This window comes from Lithobates pipiens, unplaced genomic scaffold, assembly GCF_037356315.1.
Source record: "Lithobates pipiens isolate NorthernLeopardFrog02 unplaced genomic scaffold, aLitPip1_a1.2 Scaffold_30, whole genome shotgun sequence".
In the NCBI taxonomy this organism is placed as follows: domain Eukaryota; kingdom Metazoa; phylum Chordata; class Amphibia; order Anura; family Ranidae; genus Lithobates; species Lithobates pipiens.
The window spans coordinates 81,124,954-81,140,667 of record NW_027507791.1 but is presented as its reverse complement, the minus strand read 5'-3'; the positions used below and the strand labels follow the sequence as shown (position 1 = coordinate 81,140,667).

The following is a 15,714-nucleotide window of genomic DNA, read 5'->3' as shown; positions in this document are numbered from 1 at the left end:
CAGCCTTCTAATTCTAGTAACAATTAGATCAGGCAACAGGCCCTCACCCAAGGAGGAGTGCAGGAGGGTGGCTGAGATTTGGGGGGGGGGGATAGATTAGAGGTGGGTGTCTGAGTCTGGCCAGATATTTATCACTCAAATAATCCCTTGCTCAGAATCTCTCAGGAAGGCAGAAAAGCTGATACTGGTAAAACACTTGTACAATTTACCTTTTCTTCAGTAAAATCAAAACCACATACTTATCGAGGAAAAACATCAATGTCTGGCTACATAAGTTACTGGTCAGAGCAAGTAATGCTATTGAATGGAGTGTATTAAAATGTAACACGAATGTTCACTGTGCATGACCATCTCACAGCAACGATAAAAATGCTGCATGTCATAAGGTGCATGTAAGCTTTGCAATTGTCAGCTGATACATATTGTATGTGTAAAAAGCCGTGACCGACATCAGTGACAGGGACAATATGCTCCTGGGAAGGAGATGTTATGTACAGTATGTGTAGGGAGCAGGGACAGGGACAATACGCTCCTGAGTAGTAGATGTTACATACAGTATGTGTAGGGAGCAGGGACAGGGACAATACGTTGTTGAGCAGGAGCTGGTGCATATGTGTAGGAAGCAGTGACAGACGTCAGTGACAGGAGCAATATGCTGCTGACCAGGAGAGGATACAAATTTTTGTAGTGACAGACCTCGGTGACAGGGACAATTTGCTGTTGAACATGAGATGGTACATATGTGTAGGAAGCCGTGACAGACATCAGTGACAGGGAAATGTTGTTGAGCAGAAGAGGATACATATATATAGGAAGCAGGGACAGAGGCAATATTCTTTCAGGCAGGAGACAATATGCTGTTGAGTAGTAGATGGTATATGTGTGTAGGAAGCAGTGCCAGGGACAATATGCTGTTGAGTAGTAGATATTACATGGGTGCAGTGACAGGGACAATATGCTGTTGAGTAGTAGATAGTACATGTGTGTAGGGTGCAGTGACAGGGACAATATGCTGTTGAGTAGTAGATAGTACATGTGTGTAGGGTGCAGTGACAGGGACAATATGCTGTTGAGTAGTAGATAGTACATGTGTGTAGGGTGCAGGGACAGGGACAATATGCTGTTCAGTAGTAGATGGTAAATGTGTGTATAAATCACTGACAGGGACAATATGCTGTTGAGTAGTAGATAGTACATGTGTGTAGGAAGCAGTGACAGGGACAATATGCTGTTGAGTAGTAGATGGTAAATGTGTGTATAAAGCACTGACAGGGACAATATGCTGTTGAGTAGTAGATGGTACACGTGTGTAGGAAGCAGTGACAGACGTTAGTGACAGGGACAATATGTTGCTGACCAGGAGAGGATACAAATTTTGTAGTGAGAGACCTTGGTAAAAGGGACAATTTGCTGTTGAGCATGAGATGGTTAATATGTGTGGGAAGCAGTGACAGACATACGGTAAGTGACAGGGACATTATGTTGTTGAACAGAAGAGGATACATATATATATATATATATAGGAAGCAGGGACAGAGGCAATATTCTTTTGAGCAGGAGAGGCTACAAATTGTGTAGTGACAGACCTCCGTGACAGGGACAATATGCTGTTGAACAGGAGATGGTACGTGCTATGTGTAGGAAAAAAGTGACAGACCTCAGTGACGGGGACAATATTCTGCTGATGTAGACGTTTAATATGGAGAGTGAGTGTCGGAAAAATGTTGGACATGGTGTTGCTGAAGTGCAAATGATTTACGTACAGGACAGCTACTGAGCAATGGAAGGTGTACCTGTATGGGAAGTTGTGACAGAAGCATGGAGACGGAGTTGCTAAACAGCATGTGGTTCATATGTATAGGAATTGGTGAAAGCAGCAACAAGGCCAATATGCTGCTGGTAGTTGCACATACACTATATTGTCAAAAGTATTGGGATACCTGCCTTTACACGCACATGAACTTTAATGGCATCCCAGTCTTAGTCTGTAGGGTTCAATATTGAGTTAGCTCAGCCTTTGCCGCTATAACAGCTTATGGTCTATGGGAATGTTTGACCATTCTTCTAACAGCACATTTGTGAGGTCAGGCACCGATGTGGATGAGAAGGCCTGGCTCGCAGTCTCAGGTCTAATTCATCTCAAAGATGTTGTATCTGGTTGAGGTCATAGACCTTACTTTATGCACTGGTCCAAATCATTTGGTGGAGGCGGGATTATGGTGTGGAATTGTTTTTCAGGGGTTGAACGGTTATAGAAGCAATGGGTGGGCCAACCCAATATTGAACCCTACGGACAAAGACTGGGATGCCAAAGTTTGTGTGTCCCAATACTTTTGGCAATATAGTGTATATTTCAGTGAAAAAGGACAGTGTGCTTACTACACAAAACGTGGCATCCAACATTCTTATCCCCTTAGGCACCTTCATATACAGAGAAGTGCTGACAGTCCCATGATGAGGACTAATCTACAAAAGCAACATTTTTAACTCTTGCATGTGAGCAATTTGATCGCTTGCTAGATTGATTTTGTGGTCTGTAACAAGAGGATAAAATGCTGGGTGGAAGCCTAATGCTGCCCATACCCAGATTGAAATGATGCCAGTCCAGTAGGGAGTAGCCCAATTTCAATCAGCGAGTGGGCTCCCCGATCTGCGACAGAAGCGGAATGTTTAATCGACTTCTGGCAAACGGGACAGGTTGGAAAAGGTCGCAGCTGCTGATCAGAGTATTCTGACTGCTGTCAGAAAACAAGGTCTCAGCGAGGAACATTCCTCCATTCACCTTGTTTGGATGGAGGAATTTTTCCATTCAGCTCATGGGCTGAAATAGTGAGGGCCGCTCTCTCTAAGCAGGTGAACACAGGAGAGGTCGTCTTCTTGGCGATGCAAATATATATACACATACATACACTGTCTGTAGTATCAACTACATACAGTATACAGCACTGTCCTGCTGCCAGAACAAAGTCAGGCTGAGTGCTGCTGAGCCCTTCACAGGTAGCTTTGTATTTTCTAAAATAGTGCAAGGCTTCCTCTGATTTGTGGAGGTGGAATACGTGAAAGCCACCTCTGCCAATTGGGAGCAAAGCTTTTGATTCATTTAGAAAATACAAAGCTACCCGTGAACAGCTCAACAGCTCTCAGCCCGACTCGATTTTATCCAGGAGCAGGACGAACACAGCGCTGTATACTGTATGTAGCTAATGCTATATACAGTTTATACAACACTCACAGCAAACACATTTGTTAGTGAAGGACCTTCTAGAGGAAGTGAACCCTGGTGGGTTTTACTTCCTCTTTGTTTTCCTGCAAAGGTAAAGCATAATGGACTACTATGCATCCATAGTAGCCCATTATGTGTTGCGTAGCTGACACAGGAGGCAGCGATGTCACCGCTGTCCCCTCTCCCATGAAGCATCCATCTTCCTTCCGGGTATCGTGGCTCCTGCGCTGTGATTGGCCGGACAGCGATGACATCACTCCCGCGTGGGAGCCGCCACTAACACCATGATCACCATTAGCAGTGACACGCTCAGTGCACCTGCGTGCTGTAGACAGCGGTGCCTAACTTTTGCAAATATTATAATATAAGATATTTCTTGCACCTACAGGTAAGCCTTAATCTAGGCCTACCTGTATGTAAAAGTGGTCTGTAAGGGTTTACAACCACTTTCACTGCACATGGTACCTGTAGGTAGAAAGGACAAAGCAGACAATACAATCGCTTTAAAGTGGTTGTAAACCCTTTACAACCACTTTATACTGCAGGCAAGCCTATAATAAGGCTTACCCTGTAGCTACCCCAGATATCTCCTAAATCTGCACGGTTCAGAAGATATCCATGTATGTGCCGACGTCATTGGCACATCTGCACTTAAAGAGGAGCTGCACCTTTAAAAAAAATTAACAGCCAGCAGCTACAAATATTGCAGCTGCTGACTTTTAATAAATGGAAACGTACCTGTCCCAGGGTCCAGCGATGTCAGCGGCAGATGAGGAGCGATCGCTCATCTCTCCGCTGCCCCCGCCGCCATCCTCTGTCAGGGAATCGGGAAGTGAAGCATTGCGGCTTCACTGCCCGGTTCCCTACTGCGCATGCTCGAGTCGCGCTGCGCGTCTCCACTGGTCCCCGCTGTGACCTGAGAACTGTGCGTTTCCCAGAACACAATGGGGGCGGTGCAGCTGCAGCTAGCTTGTCCCAGAAGTGGGTGCAGATACCTGGATTATCCAGGTATCTGCACCCCCCTCCCCCCTGAAAGGTGCCAATTGTGCCACTGGAGGGGGGGAGGGAGCAGATGAGTGGAACTTCCACTTCAGGGTGGAGGTCCGTTTTAAGCAAACTGAAGCAATGGAATGTACATGCCATTGCTTCAGTTGTACTGTACTGTTACCAGAGACTCCCAAGTAAGGGAGTGACGTCATTGCGACTCCGGCCAATCACAGTGCCGGAGCCACGATACCCGGAAGTAACCCCCGGGGGAAATGTCAGCCGCTGGAGCGGTGAATGACCACTGCTGTGGCTTCGATCTCAGGTAAGTAATTCATAATGAGCTAGTATGCTATGCATACTAGCTCATTATGCCTTTGTCTTGCAGTTTTTTTTTTTTTAACGGTTTACAACCACTTTAATGACTTGGAGAGGATCTGCAAAAGAGGAGTGGGACAAAATCCCTCCCGAGATGTGTGCAAACCTGGTGGCCAACTACAGGAAATGTCTGACCTCTCATTGCCAACAATGGTTTTGCCACCAAGTACTAAGTCATGTTTTGCAAAGGGGTCAAATACTTATTTTACGCATTAAAATGCAAATCAATTTATAACTTTTTTAAATGACTTTCTGGATATTTTTGTTATTCTGTCTCTCACTGTTAAAATAAACCTACCATTAAAATTATAGACCGATCATTTCTTTGGCAGTGGGCAAATTTACAAAATCAATAGGGGATTAAATACCTTTGTCCCTCACTGTATGTATTCAGATACATATTTTAGGAAACAAAATCCCAATAAATGTATATTGATTGGTTTGCTCAAAAGTTATTGCATCTACAAACTATGGGATATTTTTTATTTTATTTTTTTACTAGAAATGGTGGCGGACAGCGACTTACAGCAGGACTGCAATATTGCGGCGGATGCTCTGACACTAGTTGACACTTTTTGGGGAACAGCGACACCAATACAGTGATCAGTGCTAAAAAGTAAGCACTGCCACTGAACTAATGACACTGGCTGGAAAGGGGTTAACGTCAGGGGCGATCAAAGGGTTAACTGTGTGCCTAGCCAGTGTTTTACTACAGTGTGGAAGGTGCTTTTACTAGGGGGAAGACAGTAGTGGCCTATCCATTAGGGGGCGCCCCGCCACCACCACCCCCTATGTGCAGTGGATTAATTCATGCATAGCATGAAATCTATCCATGGCCGCTGCCCCCTATTCATGTGTCCGGCCTCTTTCAGGGCACATGAATTACAGTGGCTAGGGGTTTTTGAAGCACCTTATTAGAGCCGCAGGGCCTATTAGTATTCAAAATAGGTTGGGCTCAGGTCACAGAGGCTGAGTCTGGAGCCACCCCAGGTGTGTTGCAACAGCGAATGAATATTCACTGTTGCAACACCGATCCTCCTCCCAGCCAATCATGAAGCAGCTATGAAACCACTTTCCCGATTGGCCAAAACATCAGGTGATCATATTGGACACCTAGCAATGGGAGGAGCAGAGAGGAGACGCATCGGGGAACCTGCTCCAGGAGAGGACGACATGGTTGTTTACATAGGCAGACTGCCGTCCTGCCTCTGTGCTGGATGATCGGCGGGTGCTGGTGGACATAAATCCCGCAGGTAGCCGCCGATGGGCTTCCGCTGTGTATGATCACGGTGCACAGCTGTTACCCTATAGCAAAGTGCTATGGGGCAGAAGGCAAGTGGTTAAAGTGAGGGAAAGCCGATGTTAGGCTTTACAGTTCTCCTACAGGTTTGATACGCATTATGTTGACATCTTATTTCCAGAAGTATGAACTTGAGAATATCTTATTTTGCCTATATGTTATGTTGGCTGCTCAAAAATGTTCATGTTGCATCCTTTAACCCTGATGAAAAGAGACTGGTGGGCACCCGAAATGCGTCTCCTACTCCTGTGACTCTAACTTTGGCTCCCATGTCTTAATTAAAAAAAAAAATTTTTTTTATATACATTATATTATTATAATGTTATGTTATTTATTTTAAATACAGATGTTCCTATTTTTTTTTTATATTCTATAAAAAAAAATACATACTTTTATTATATTCTAGATGTTATTTTTTCTTTTTTTTTTTTAATACAGAAGCTCCCATTTTTTTTATATTCTATAATAAAAAATAAAAAAATAAAAAAAATAAAAATAAAAAAAAACGCACTTTTTTCTTTTGATATTCTATAAAAAATGTTTTTAACACAGATGCTCCCATTTCTTAATTTGAAACGAACATTCATGCAGCAAAATGCAACTAATGGAAATGTGGAAGTGTTTAAGGGCACCTTATATATAAAAAGAGAAGCACAGCAGATAGTGTCTAGCTTTTATCTGTCACCCAATATAGCGAAGAGTAACTTTATTTAAAACTTGCCAACTGCTATAGGTAAAAGCTGAACTCTAGGCAAAGATAGAAGATACAAATACTTACACCTCTGTATTAATATTACAGAATTGAAATTTTAAAAGCATACTTTTTAAACTGAATTTGACTTGGTATGAGCCCCTTACATTACCCTGTACAGCAGAGCTCAGACTGGGGAGGAAGTAGCAGCATTTCAAGTTTAAGAATCTGTGCTGCAAAGCCCATGTGCCAACATACATGCTGATAGGAGAAGAGAGCACAGTGACCAGGGAGTTGAGCTCATCAGTCTGCCGCTTTAACTGTCGCAGGCAGGGGGGCAGCAGGTCCCATAAATGCTCCTGCACAGACAAATCAGGTCTCCGGTGATGGCAAAACAGGTCTGTGCTGTGTGGCAGAGCAGTGCAGATCTCATGACTGGATTAACAGAAATTCAAATCCTTTGGCAATTAACTGGCTTTTATATATGTAGGTTTCTAAACTGTTGTATTTCATGGTTTGCCTGGAATTCAGCTTTAATGATGTGAATTTTATAACTCACGCCATACAGTTCGCCCAGCGCAGTCCAAATACAGTGAAATGAAAAGTTGAAAAGTTAAAATAAGCACATTCTTTAGCGTATTTTTTTCTGTAATGAAAAACACATCCGCCTTGTAAACACATTCTTCAAGCAGTTCAGAAATCTATTTGACACGCGCTTTCCAGGCAAATACATAACAGGACTGTTTCCTAGACTGTTCACGCGGCAGCCAAAAAAACAAGTGGGATAACATTGGATTGGGATTGTTAGCGATCCCGCTGTGCTACAGAGTGTAGGCAGCATAAACAAAAGTAGGAAACTTAGCCGTGGATGTAGAGAAAGAAGAATAGGAGGAAAGCCAGAGGAAGGAGGTGATATCTGCACCAAAAAGCTTAACCCCTTCCATCCTATAGAACTTTGCAGATCGCCACTGGATTTTTAAACTGTAGAGTCGGGTGAGCGGCCATTATTATCAAGCATGTTCGTTTGAGAGGAAGACCGATGCAGGGCCGGAACAAGAGGAGGGAAAAAGGGGGCGTGGTGAGTATTGTAGGGATGGATGTATCGCAAGTTCCTTCTAATATAAGGCTGACAGGAGTAGTGACAGCGGCATCACTACTTCTATCAGAGAAAAGCAGGAAGGAGAGGACGAGAGAGCCGGGAGGGGGTGCAAGCTGTGCTCTCTCCCCCCTTCTCATTAGCTTGCACATAATCACATAAGGGCACTGGATCTTGTCCTGACACTGGATAGATGACTTATGGACATGGACTATGAGATATGGAGAAGGGAAAGAACCTCAAATGCTGCACACTACGAGACCCCGATTGTCACATTAGTGAGAGCAGCCTCAGCTTTGGCTCTGTCTGGGCCACACCACTGACACGTTTCGCCTAGCCATGATGGTGTGTGGCGTTTGACATCATTTCATCCCTCTCTTTATTGCATATGAGCCAAGATGGGCTTCTTCTTCAGTCAGCACCCCCAGCATGAGTCACTGGACTTGGGATATACTGGAACCTGGTGCGGCACCCCTAATCTTCTGAGCACAGACAATGAGAGACATAAAAATAGCTGCGAGTAAAAAGCCAGGTGTTTTACTGAGCTCAGGAAGCAGCAGGTGCCACGTATAGTCTGTATTGTAAGTGAATGCTTATATGCAGTTTACCTTTCACATGGGTGTGCAGGTAAATGCCAATGTAGACGAGGCAGGACTCTGGAGTGCACCACACACAGGGGGCAGGACTCTGGAGTGCAATGTATCCAGGGCACAAGGCTCAGGAGGGTGCTACGTACAGGGTGCAGCGTTCAAAAGGTTGCTGTGTACAGGGGGCAAGGCTCAAGAGTTCTCTATGTACAAGATGCAAAGTTAAGTTCTGCATCCTTCACAGGCCAGAAGAGAGGACAGAAGAGCAGCTACAACTTAGGGGTTGAGCAGTCTTGGCTTTAGAAGGAGCTGCTGCCAGGACAGTAGAGCTGCCATGCACATCGCCCACTCCCTCCGTCTCTTATAGAGATACTGCTGGACAGTGGACATCTTTCCTGATCTTACTCCAATTGTCCGAAACTGCCGTCGGTCAGTCCTATGATCGTTTTAATTGGTCAGGAGAGATGGGATAGGCCAGTGGTGGCGAACCTTGGCACCCCAGATGTTTTGGAACTACATTTCCCATGATGCTTTAGCACTCTGCAGTGTAGCTGAGCATCATGGGAAATGTAGTTCCAAAACATCTGGGGTGCCAAGGTTTGCCATCACTGGGATAGGCGGTGTCTGCAGCACTGCCCTCTGGGGCACTGTGACCCGGAGTAGCTTTGCATGCTGTGTGTTGGTGGGTAATATGACACCGAGCCACCTCAGCAGCCCACAGCAGGCAGTCCTATTGCAGCGGCTCAGACCACTCCATGTGTGCAGTGTGGCTCAGCCCCGCACACTGCACAGATGAATGATAGGCCGCCGGTGTCACCCATATACGGGTCGCACTCCTATACCTACCCCACTGCCCCCACCCACTTCCTGAGCCTCCTTTAATTATTATTATTATTCAGGATTTATATAGCGCCAACAATTTGCGCAGAGCTTTACGATGAGCAGTCTGTAACCCAATCCCCTTCCACCTAAGATCTTCAATAAGGTTGCACCCTAAAATCAGCTCCCTCTATCCTGCAATCCACTGACATGCAATTTTCATTTCATTCAATCCATGCTTTTGCTGCCCGCTCTACCCCCACCTTTACCACCATTCTGTGCTCAATTACAAGTGCCCAGGGTTGTGAAAGATTTACTTGAAAAATACGTAGAATTCTGCATTCGTGTTTTAAAGTTATAAGGCAAAAGTAGTACTTACTGGCTACGGAGAAATTGTTCAAAGGGGTTTCTAACTGGTCAACATCTTGCGGACGCTCTTTGTAACCAATAAAAGTACCGTCTGTCTTGAGGAGAAAGTAACGGGGCCGCCAGGTCTTTATGTACTCACCTGAAAATGCAAAGAAAAAAAAGTTATGTTTCAGTCAAGTATAAAGACTTCGAGAATATTAGGAATGGTGTCTTGCAGGGGCAGCCACAAATAAAATAAAAAAATAAATAAAAAAGAAGGGGGGACAATTGCAGCCCTGGGATTGGCACATAAAATAAAATAAATGCATAATGAATACTCCCATTACATGTACGGCGACTTTTCCCAGAATACAGTATTTTCACAGCGGTGGTCCTTTTAACCGATTGCCGACCGCAATGTACACAGATGTACAACGGCAGAATGGCAAAGGCAGGCAAATGGTCATACCTCTACCCCCCTTCAAATTTGTCGCCTATCAGGTGCGCACGGGAGCGTGCCCACGGGTCCCAGGAACTCTGTGTTCGCTGACGGCCCACGATTGCGGTTTGGAGAGGCAAAGTGGGGAGATGCCTTTGTAAACAAGACATTTCCCTGTTCTGCCTAGTGACGTGACAGATCTACTGCTCTCTGTCATGTGAGACCACCCCCCTCCCACAGTTAGAATCACTCCCTAGGACACACTTCACCCCTTGATCGCCCCCTAGTGTTTAAACCCTTACCTGCTAGTGTCATTTACACATTAATCAGTGCATTTTTATAGTACTGATCGCTGTATAAATGACAATGGTCCCAAATTAGTGTCAAAAGTGTCCGTCGTAGATCGCTGCCATTACTAATAAAAAAAAAAAAAAATATATATATATATATATATATATATATATATATATATATATATATATATGCCATAAATCTATCCCCTATTTTGTAGATGCTATAACTCTTTTGCGCAAATCAATCAATATACGCTTATGGCGATTTTTCTTTTACCAAAAATATGTAGGAGAATACATATCAGCCTAAATGGAGAAAGAAATTATTTTTTATATATATTTTTGGGGGTATTTATTATAGCAACAAGTAAAAAAAAATATTGCTTTTTTTTCAAAATTGTCATTTTTTGTTTATAGCGCAAAAAATAAAAACCGCAAGGGTGATCAAATACACCAGAAGAAAGCTCTATTTGTTAGAAAAATTTTTTGGGTACAATGTCGCATGACCGCGCACTTGTCAGCTAAAACGATGGAGTGCCGAATCACAAAGAATGCTGTGGTTACGTCAACTTAAATTAGGGCCAATTACACCCCACAGTGTTCTTACACTGTATTAAGAGCATATAAATCTTCCATTTTATCCAGTTTAGGCTACTGGTAGCACTTCTGGAAGATGGACATGGGGATCTACAGTATATGCAGGCAAAAGAAAATGTTAGTTGCCTCCCACAGATACCACCACCACCTACCTCCCTGTCTTCTAGAAACAGTGGCACATATAACATTAATGAAGCCACAACTGGCTATAGGACAATTAACTCTTAAAGTGGTTGTAAATTCTCCCCAACAACTTTGTCCCATGTAAATCAGCATAAAAACCCTAATGAACACTGCTTGTAGATATCTCATTTCTTGCTTAGTATTGTTGTAATCCTTTCTGTTCTTTAGAATTACGTCACTGATGCTCAGATCTCCCCTGATTCATGGCACACTCTCTATGTGCTTGTCTATCTGTTATCATGACTTCCTACGGCACACCACACCTACGGCGCACTGACGACACGCAACTTTACGTCCGTATCACCGGACAAAGACCATCACCAACTAGAAAATTGCCTCAATTTAATAGAAGACTGGATGACCACCAACTCGCTCAAACTCAACTAATCAAAAACAGAGCTTCTTATCCTACACTCAAACTATAAATCCGTAACCAAGTCCTCCTGGACACCCCCCACCATCTTTGGGCAAACCATCTCCCCAAAGACCAAGGCGAAGAGTCTCGGGGGCATTTTGGACTCACAAATGTCAATGGGTGCACAAATAGAAGCAGTAGTTAGTGGTGCTCACCATCTGCTACGCAGACTAATCCCGTTCATCCCACATAAGGACAAAGCAGTGGTAGTTGGAACAGTCATTAATTCACGACTGGACTACGCAAACTCACTTTATATAGGATTACCCCAATACCAACTTGCGCGATTACAACTTATCCAAAACACGGCGGCAAGGCTGATAACAGGGAAAAAACCCTGGGAATCAATCTCCCCTACCCTGAGGAGCCTACATTGGCTAACCGTAAAGAATCGGATCATATTCAAAACCCTCTGCCTCACCCACAAATGCGTGCATAAAGACGCTCCTCAATACCAAATTGAGAAAATAAATCATTACACACCAAACCGCTGTCTACGATCATTCAACAAAAATCCTCCTCGTTCCCAAAAGCACGGTACAGGAGGATCGGAGATTTGCTGTCCAAGGACCTCGGCTATGGAACGCTCTACCAACCAACATCCGCCTGGAAGAAAACAACCAGGCCTTTAGGAAAAAAACTCAAGACCTTCCTCTTCTAGTTGATGACAACTAAGCTCTTCACAGCGCCTTGAGGCGATACAGTTCGCATTGTGCGCTTTACAAATATTTTCATTCATTCACACCACTGATATCCCAGGAGGCTGCATAATCAGAGCTTCCTCCTACACCCCATGTGACTTCACATGCAGTGTAAACCTGGGCATTACTGCAGTCTTATCAGCTGAAGCTGATAAGACTGACAAAGGCAAACAGACAATCGGCACAAGTAAATACTATGAAATAAAACAAGTCAGCTATGAACAGGGAAGCATAGAGCAGCCATAGAAACGTTGGCTTGAGAAGGAGGCTTGGTTAACAGTACAGGAAGTGCTCAATGTAAGGGCGGAAATACACTCTACTGTGGACTCAGAAAACAATACTTAAGAAGGCGCTGCCTAACCCCTGTAAACAAGTTTTTTAAAGTTTCTTTAAACAGTAATATGTGAATTGGGCTGGATTACAGTGGCTATAGTTTGATAAATACTTATTATAATAGACTAAATGAAAAGAAGCATCAGAGTGGGAGAGTTTACTTTCGCTTTATGTTGGTCATACGCTTGTATAATTTCTTTCAAAATTTTTCATTTTAAGAACATCGATTCTGTGTTCTAATCGTTAGTGGGGTAAAATCGACACTCTGCTGCAGTGACAAGAAAAGGTTGATGGAGCAGAAAGAAATTTGTTCATTAGAGAACATTTTTCCAAACAGCAAATGTAGCTTTGCTTTAGAAAAGGCCATTTCAATTTTAGCCCCTGTTCGCACTGGTGCGACATATGATGCGATTTGGCAGTTCCAAATTGCATGACAAGTCCCTCTCCATCACCTGCTATGGAACTGTTTATATCGCTGCAACTTATGTTGCAGCGATCATGAAGAAGGTTCCTGCACTACTTTTCACCAATTTCATTGCAACTTGTATTTTGCATTCTGTTAAATGAAGTCGCAAGCTGCAATTGAATCAGCAGTGCAAATCACACTGAAGTAGCGCAAGTTCAAAGCCGCACCAGTGTGAACCAGGGCTTAAAGTAGAACTACAGGCAAAACTTTTTTCCCCCTATTTTGAATAGAACAAGGGAGGGTTATAATACCTGTCAGATTTTCTTGCATTCTGTTTTCCATAGCGGAGATTTTCCTTCAATTCAGGTCCCAAAGCCAAAAAAGGAAGGGAGAAGAAATCGCTGCAAATGAAGGGAATTCCTTGGGGACCCCCTAGGTCACTAGAACTATCCATCTGAAGATTTCCCCTATATTACTTTTCTACGGACAACCCCAAATGTGGGATTTGGTTTTACTTTCAAATGAGAATAGTAAACAGGACAAAGAGGATGTATCTCCTTAATGGGGGGCAAAGACAGCAACAACAACGGACAGGGGTTCTAACCCCTCTCCACTATTCAAAACTTAAAAAAAAAAAAAAAAAGTTTTGCCTTTTAGTTTTACTTTAAATCAAATTTTAAAATTAAACTTAAAAGTATTTTTGAAGGACATCTTAAGTCATCAAATTTACTTAAGAGAATTTTAATACATCGAAACAGGTTGTCTTCCTTTTGCTATCTTGTTGCTTTAATGAACCAATAAAATACATTCAAAACTCTCAAAAACATGTGTTTAACACTCTTCCTTCTGGCCCCAACTATACATCGTCTTACAATGACTATTTCATCATAGTATGTATGCCCAATCTGCCCCAGGAAGATGTCACGTATGACAAAACATGTCGGGCGGGACTACGCGCTGACACCATCGCGCCCTACATGACCTGACCCAGGAAGTGCAGGTATATTGTACTTTGTTTGCCGGCGAACAATTTTAAATCACATCTGAATTGCTTTTAACTGAATGTATATAGCCTTTTGGCTTTATTTAAATAAAAGACATCCGCATTATTACACTATTGGAGCCTTTTTTATGCATGTCCACCTCCGGCCTTGACCACTCTGATTGGTTAGTCTGACCAGACTGGAAGATCGCCTTCGCTCCTGAGTCCTATAGAGTCTCCATTGTTCAGCAATACCCTGCAGAGGTGGCTCTGCGTGCCTGTGTGACCATCCTAGCGATAGGTGGTCATCATCTGGTAAGCATCTCTAACCACAGAGTGTTGGGTGCCACAGAAGAATTTGCGTGTTTTGCGGTGACGGAACTTCTATAGATTAAGCTCTTTGAATTTTTTTTATTTTCCACTTGTATTGCTTTTTCTGCGCAACTTTTTGAGCTACACACTACTGTAAGGATAATTGGACATTATTAATTTACACATTGTGTTTATTATGTTACATTGGGTTTGCATTATTTCTCTTTGATGGATTTGTGATTAAGCGTGACTTTTTTTGATGAGTGTATGTTTATATCACGTGGCGAGTCACTGCTTTTATTCAGTACACTTATATTTGTTTTTTTTGTTTTTTAATATTAGTGCAGTATATTTTCTAGAATTGCACCCTGTTATTTCAGTTCATGGGAATGGAGCGAGGGCATGGAGGCAACATCTCTTACTCAAGACTCTTGAGCTGAGGGGCACTCATAAGAACAAGGAGTGGACAGCGCCAGCAGGGGGACTCCAGAAGAGGAGGTAATGGACCACTATGTGCAGTGCCATTACCCAGAGTAGCAAGTATAACATCTAAATCAGTGATTCTCAACCAAGGTTCCTCCAGAGGTTGTTAGGGGTTCCTTCAGCATTGGGCCATTTCTGCCTCTCGGATAAGTTTCCACCGACACCATTGATCTTTTTAGCTATCTGTAAGGAGGTAATACTTCCCAATGACCACAAGTGGAAGGACCATTCTTCCCACTGACCATCACATTAATGCAGTGTTTCTCAATTCCAGTCCTCAAGGTGCACCAACAGGTCATGTTTTCAGGATTTCCCTCAGATGAAACAGCTGGGGTAATTACTAAGGCAGTGAAACTGATCAAATCACCTGTGCAAAATAATGGAAAGCCTGAAAACATGACCTGTTAGTGCCGGTTCACACTGCGGGCGATGCGAGGCGACACCGACTTGCCTCGCCGCGACCTGACGCGACCTCAGCGGCGATTTGCAAATGACTTCTGTATAGAAGTCAATGCAAGTCGCCCCGAGGTCGCCCAGAAGTAGTACAGGAACCTTTTTTCTGAGTCGGAGCGACTCGAGTCGCTCCTCTCAGAACGGTTCCATTGTACAGAACGGGGGCGACTTGTCAGATTGCGGCGAGGCAAGTCGTGTCGCCTCGCATCGCCCGCAGTGTGAACCGGCCTTTAGTGGGCCATGAGGACTGGAATTGAGAAACACTGCATTAATGTATCATGAGTTGTAGATTTCTAATTTTTAGCAGGGGTTCCCTGAGACTGGAGAACTTTTTCAAGGGTTCTTATCCTTTTCCAACCATTTTAGTCATTATCCAGGTGAGTTTACATTTCTCAACAGCAAGGTCCACCATAGATCTTTTCCAGGCTTTTAAGAACACATAAAAGATTAATATTTGAGTGCATTTGGGATGATCACCTACTGCAGGGTTATGCAATTCGTGTACCTCCAGCTGTTTCAAAACTACAAGTCCCACCATGCCTCTGCCTCCAGGTGTCATGCTTGTGGCTGTCAGTCTTGCTAGGCCTCATGGGACTTGTAGTTCTGCAACAGCTGGAGGTCCGCTAATTACATATCCCTGATCTACTGACTTGTTTAAAAGGGTTCCTCACTCCCTGGGTGGATCTTTTTC

The 15,714-nt window shown here is 43.6% G+C and overlaps 1 protein-coding gene across 3 annotated transcripts in view; it reads right to left on the bottom strand.

Annotated features, from left to right (window-relative positions):
* Positions 1-15,714, bottom strand: part of AKT1 (AKT serine/threonine kinase 1) — a 261,968-nt gene that overhangs the window by 106,708 nt on the left and 139,546 nt on the right. For 2 of the 3 annotated variants that reach the window (XM_077464501.1, XM_077464502.1), the window contains exon 3: positions 9,458-9,586. The exons of the other annotated variant lie outside the window; for it this stretch is intronic. In XM_077464501.1, the coding sequence (XP_077320627.1) occupies positions 9,458-9,586 (129 nt within the window). The remainder of the gene's footprint in view (positions 1-9,457; positions 9,587-15,714) is intronic. 3 annotated transcript variants of the gene reach the window in all.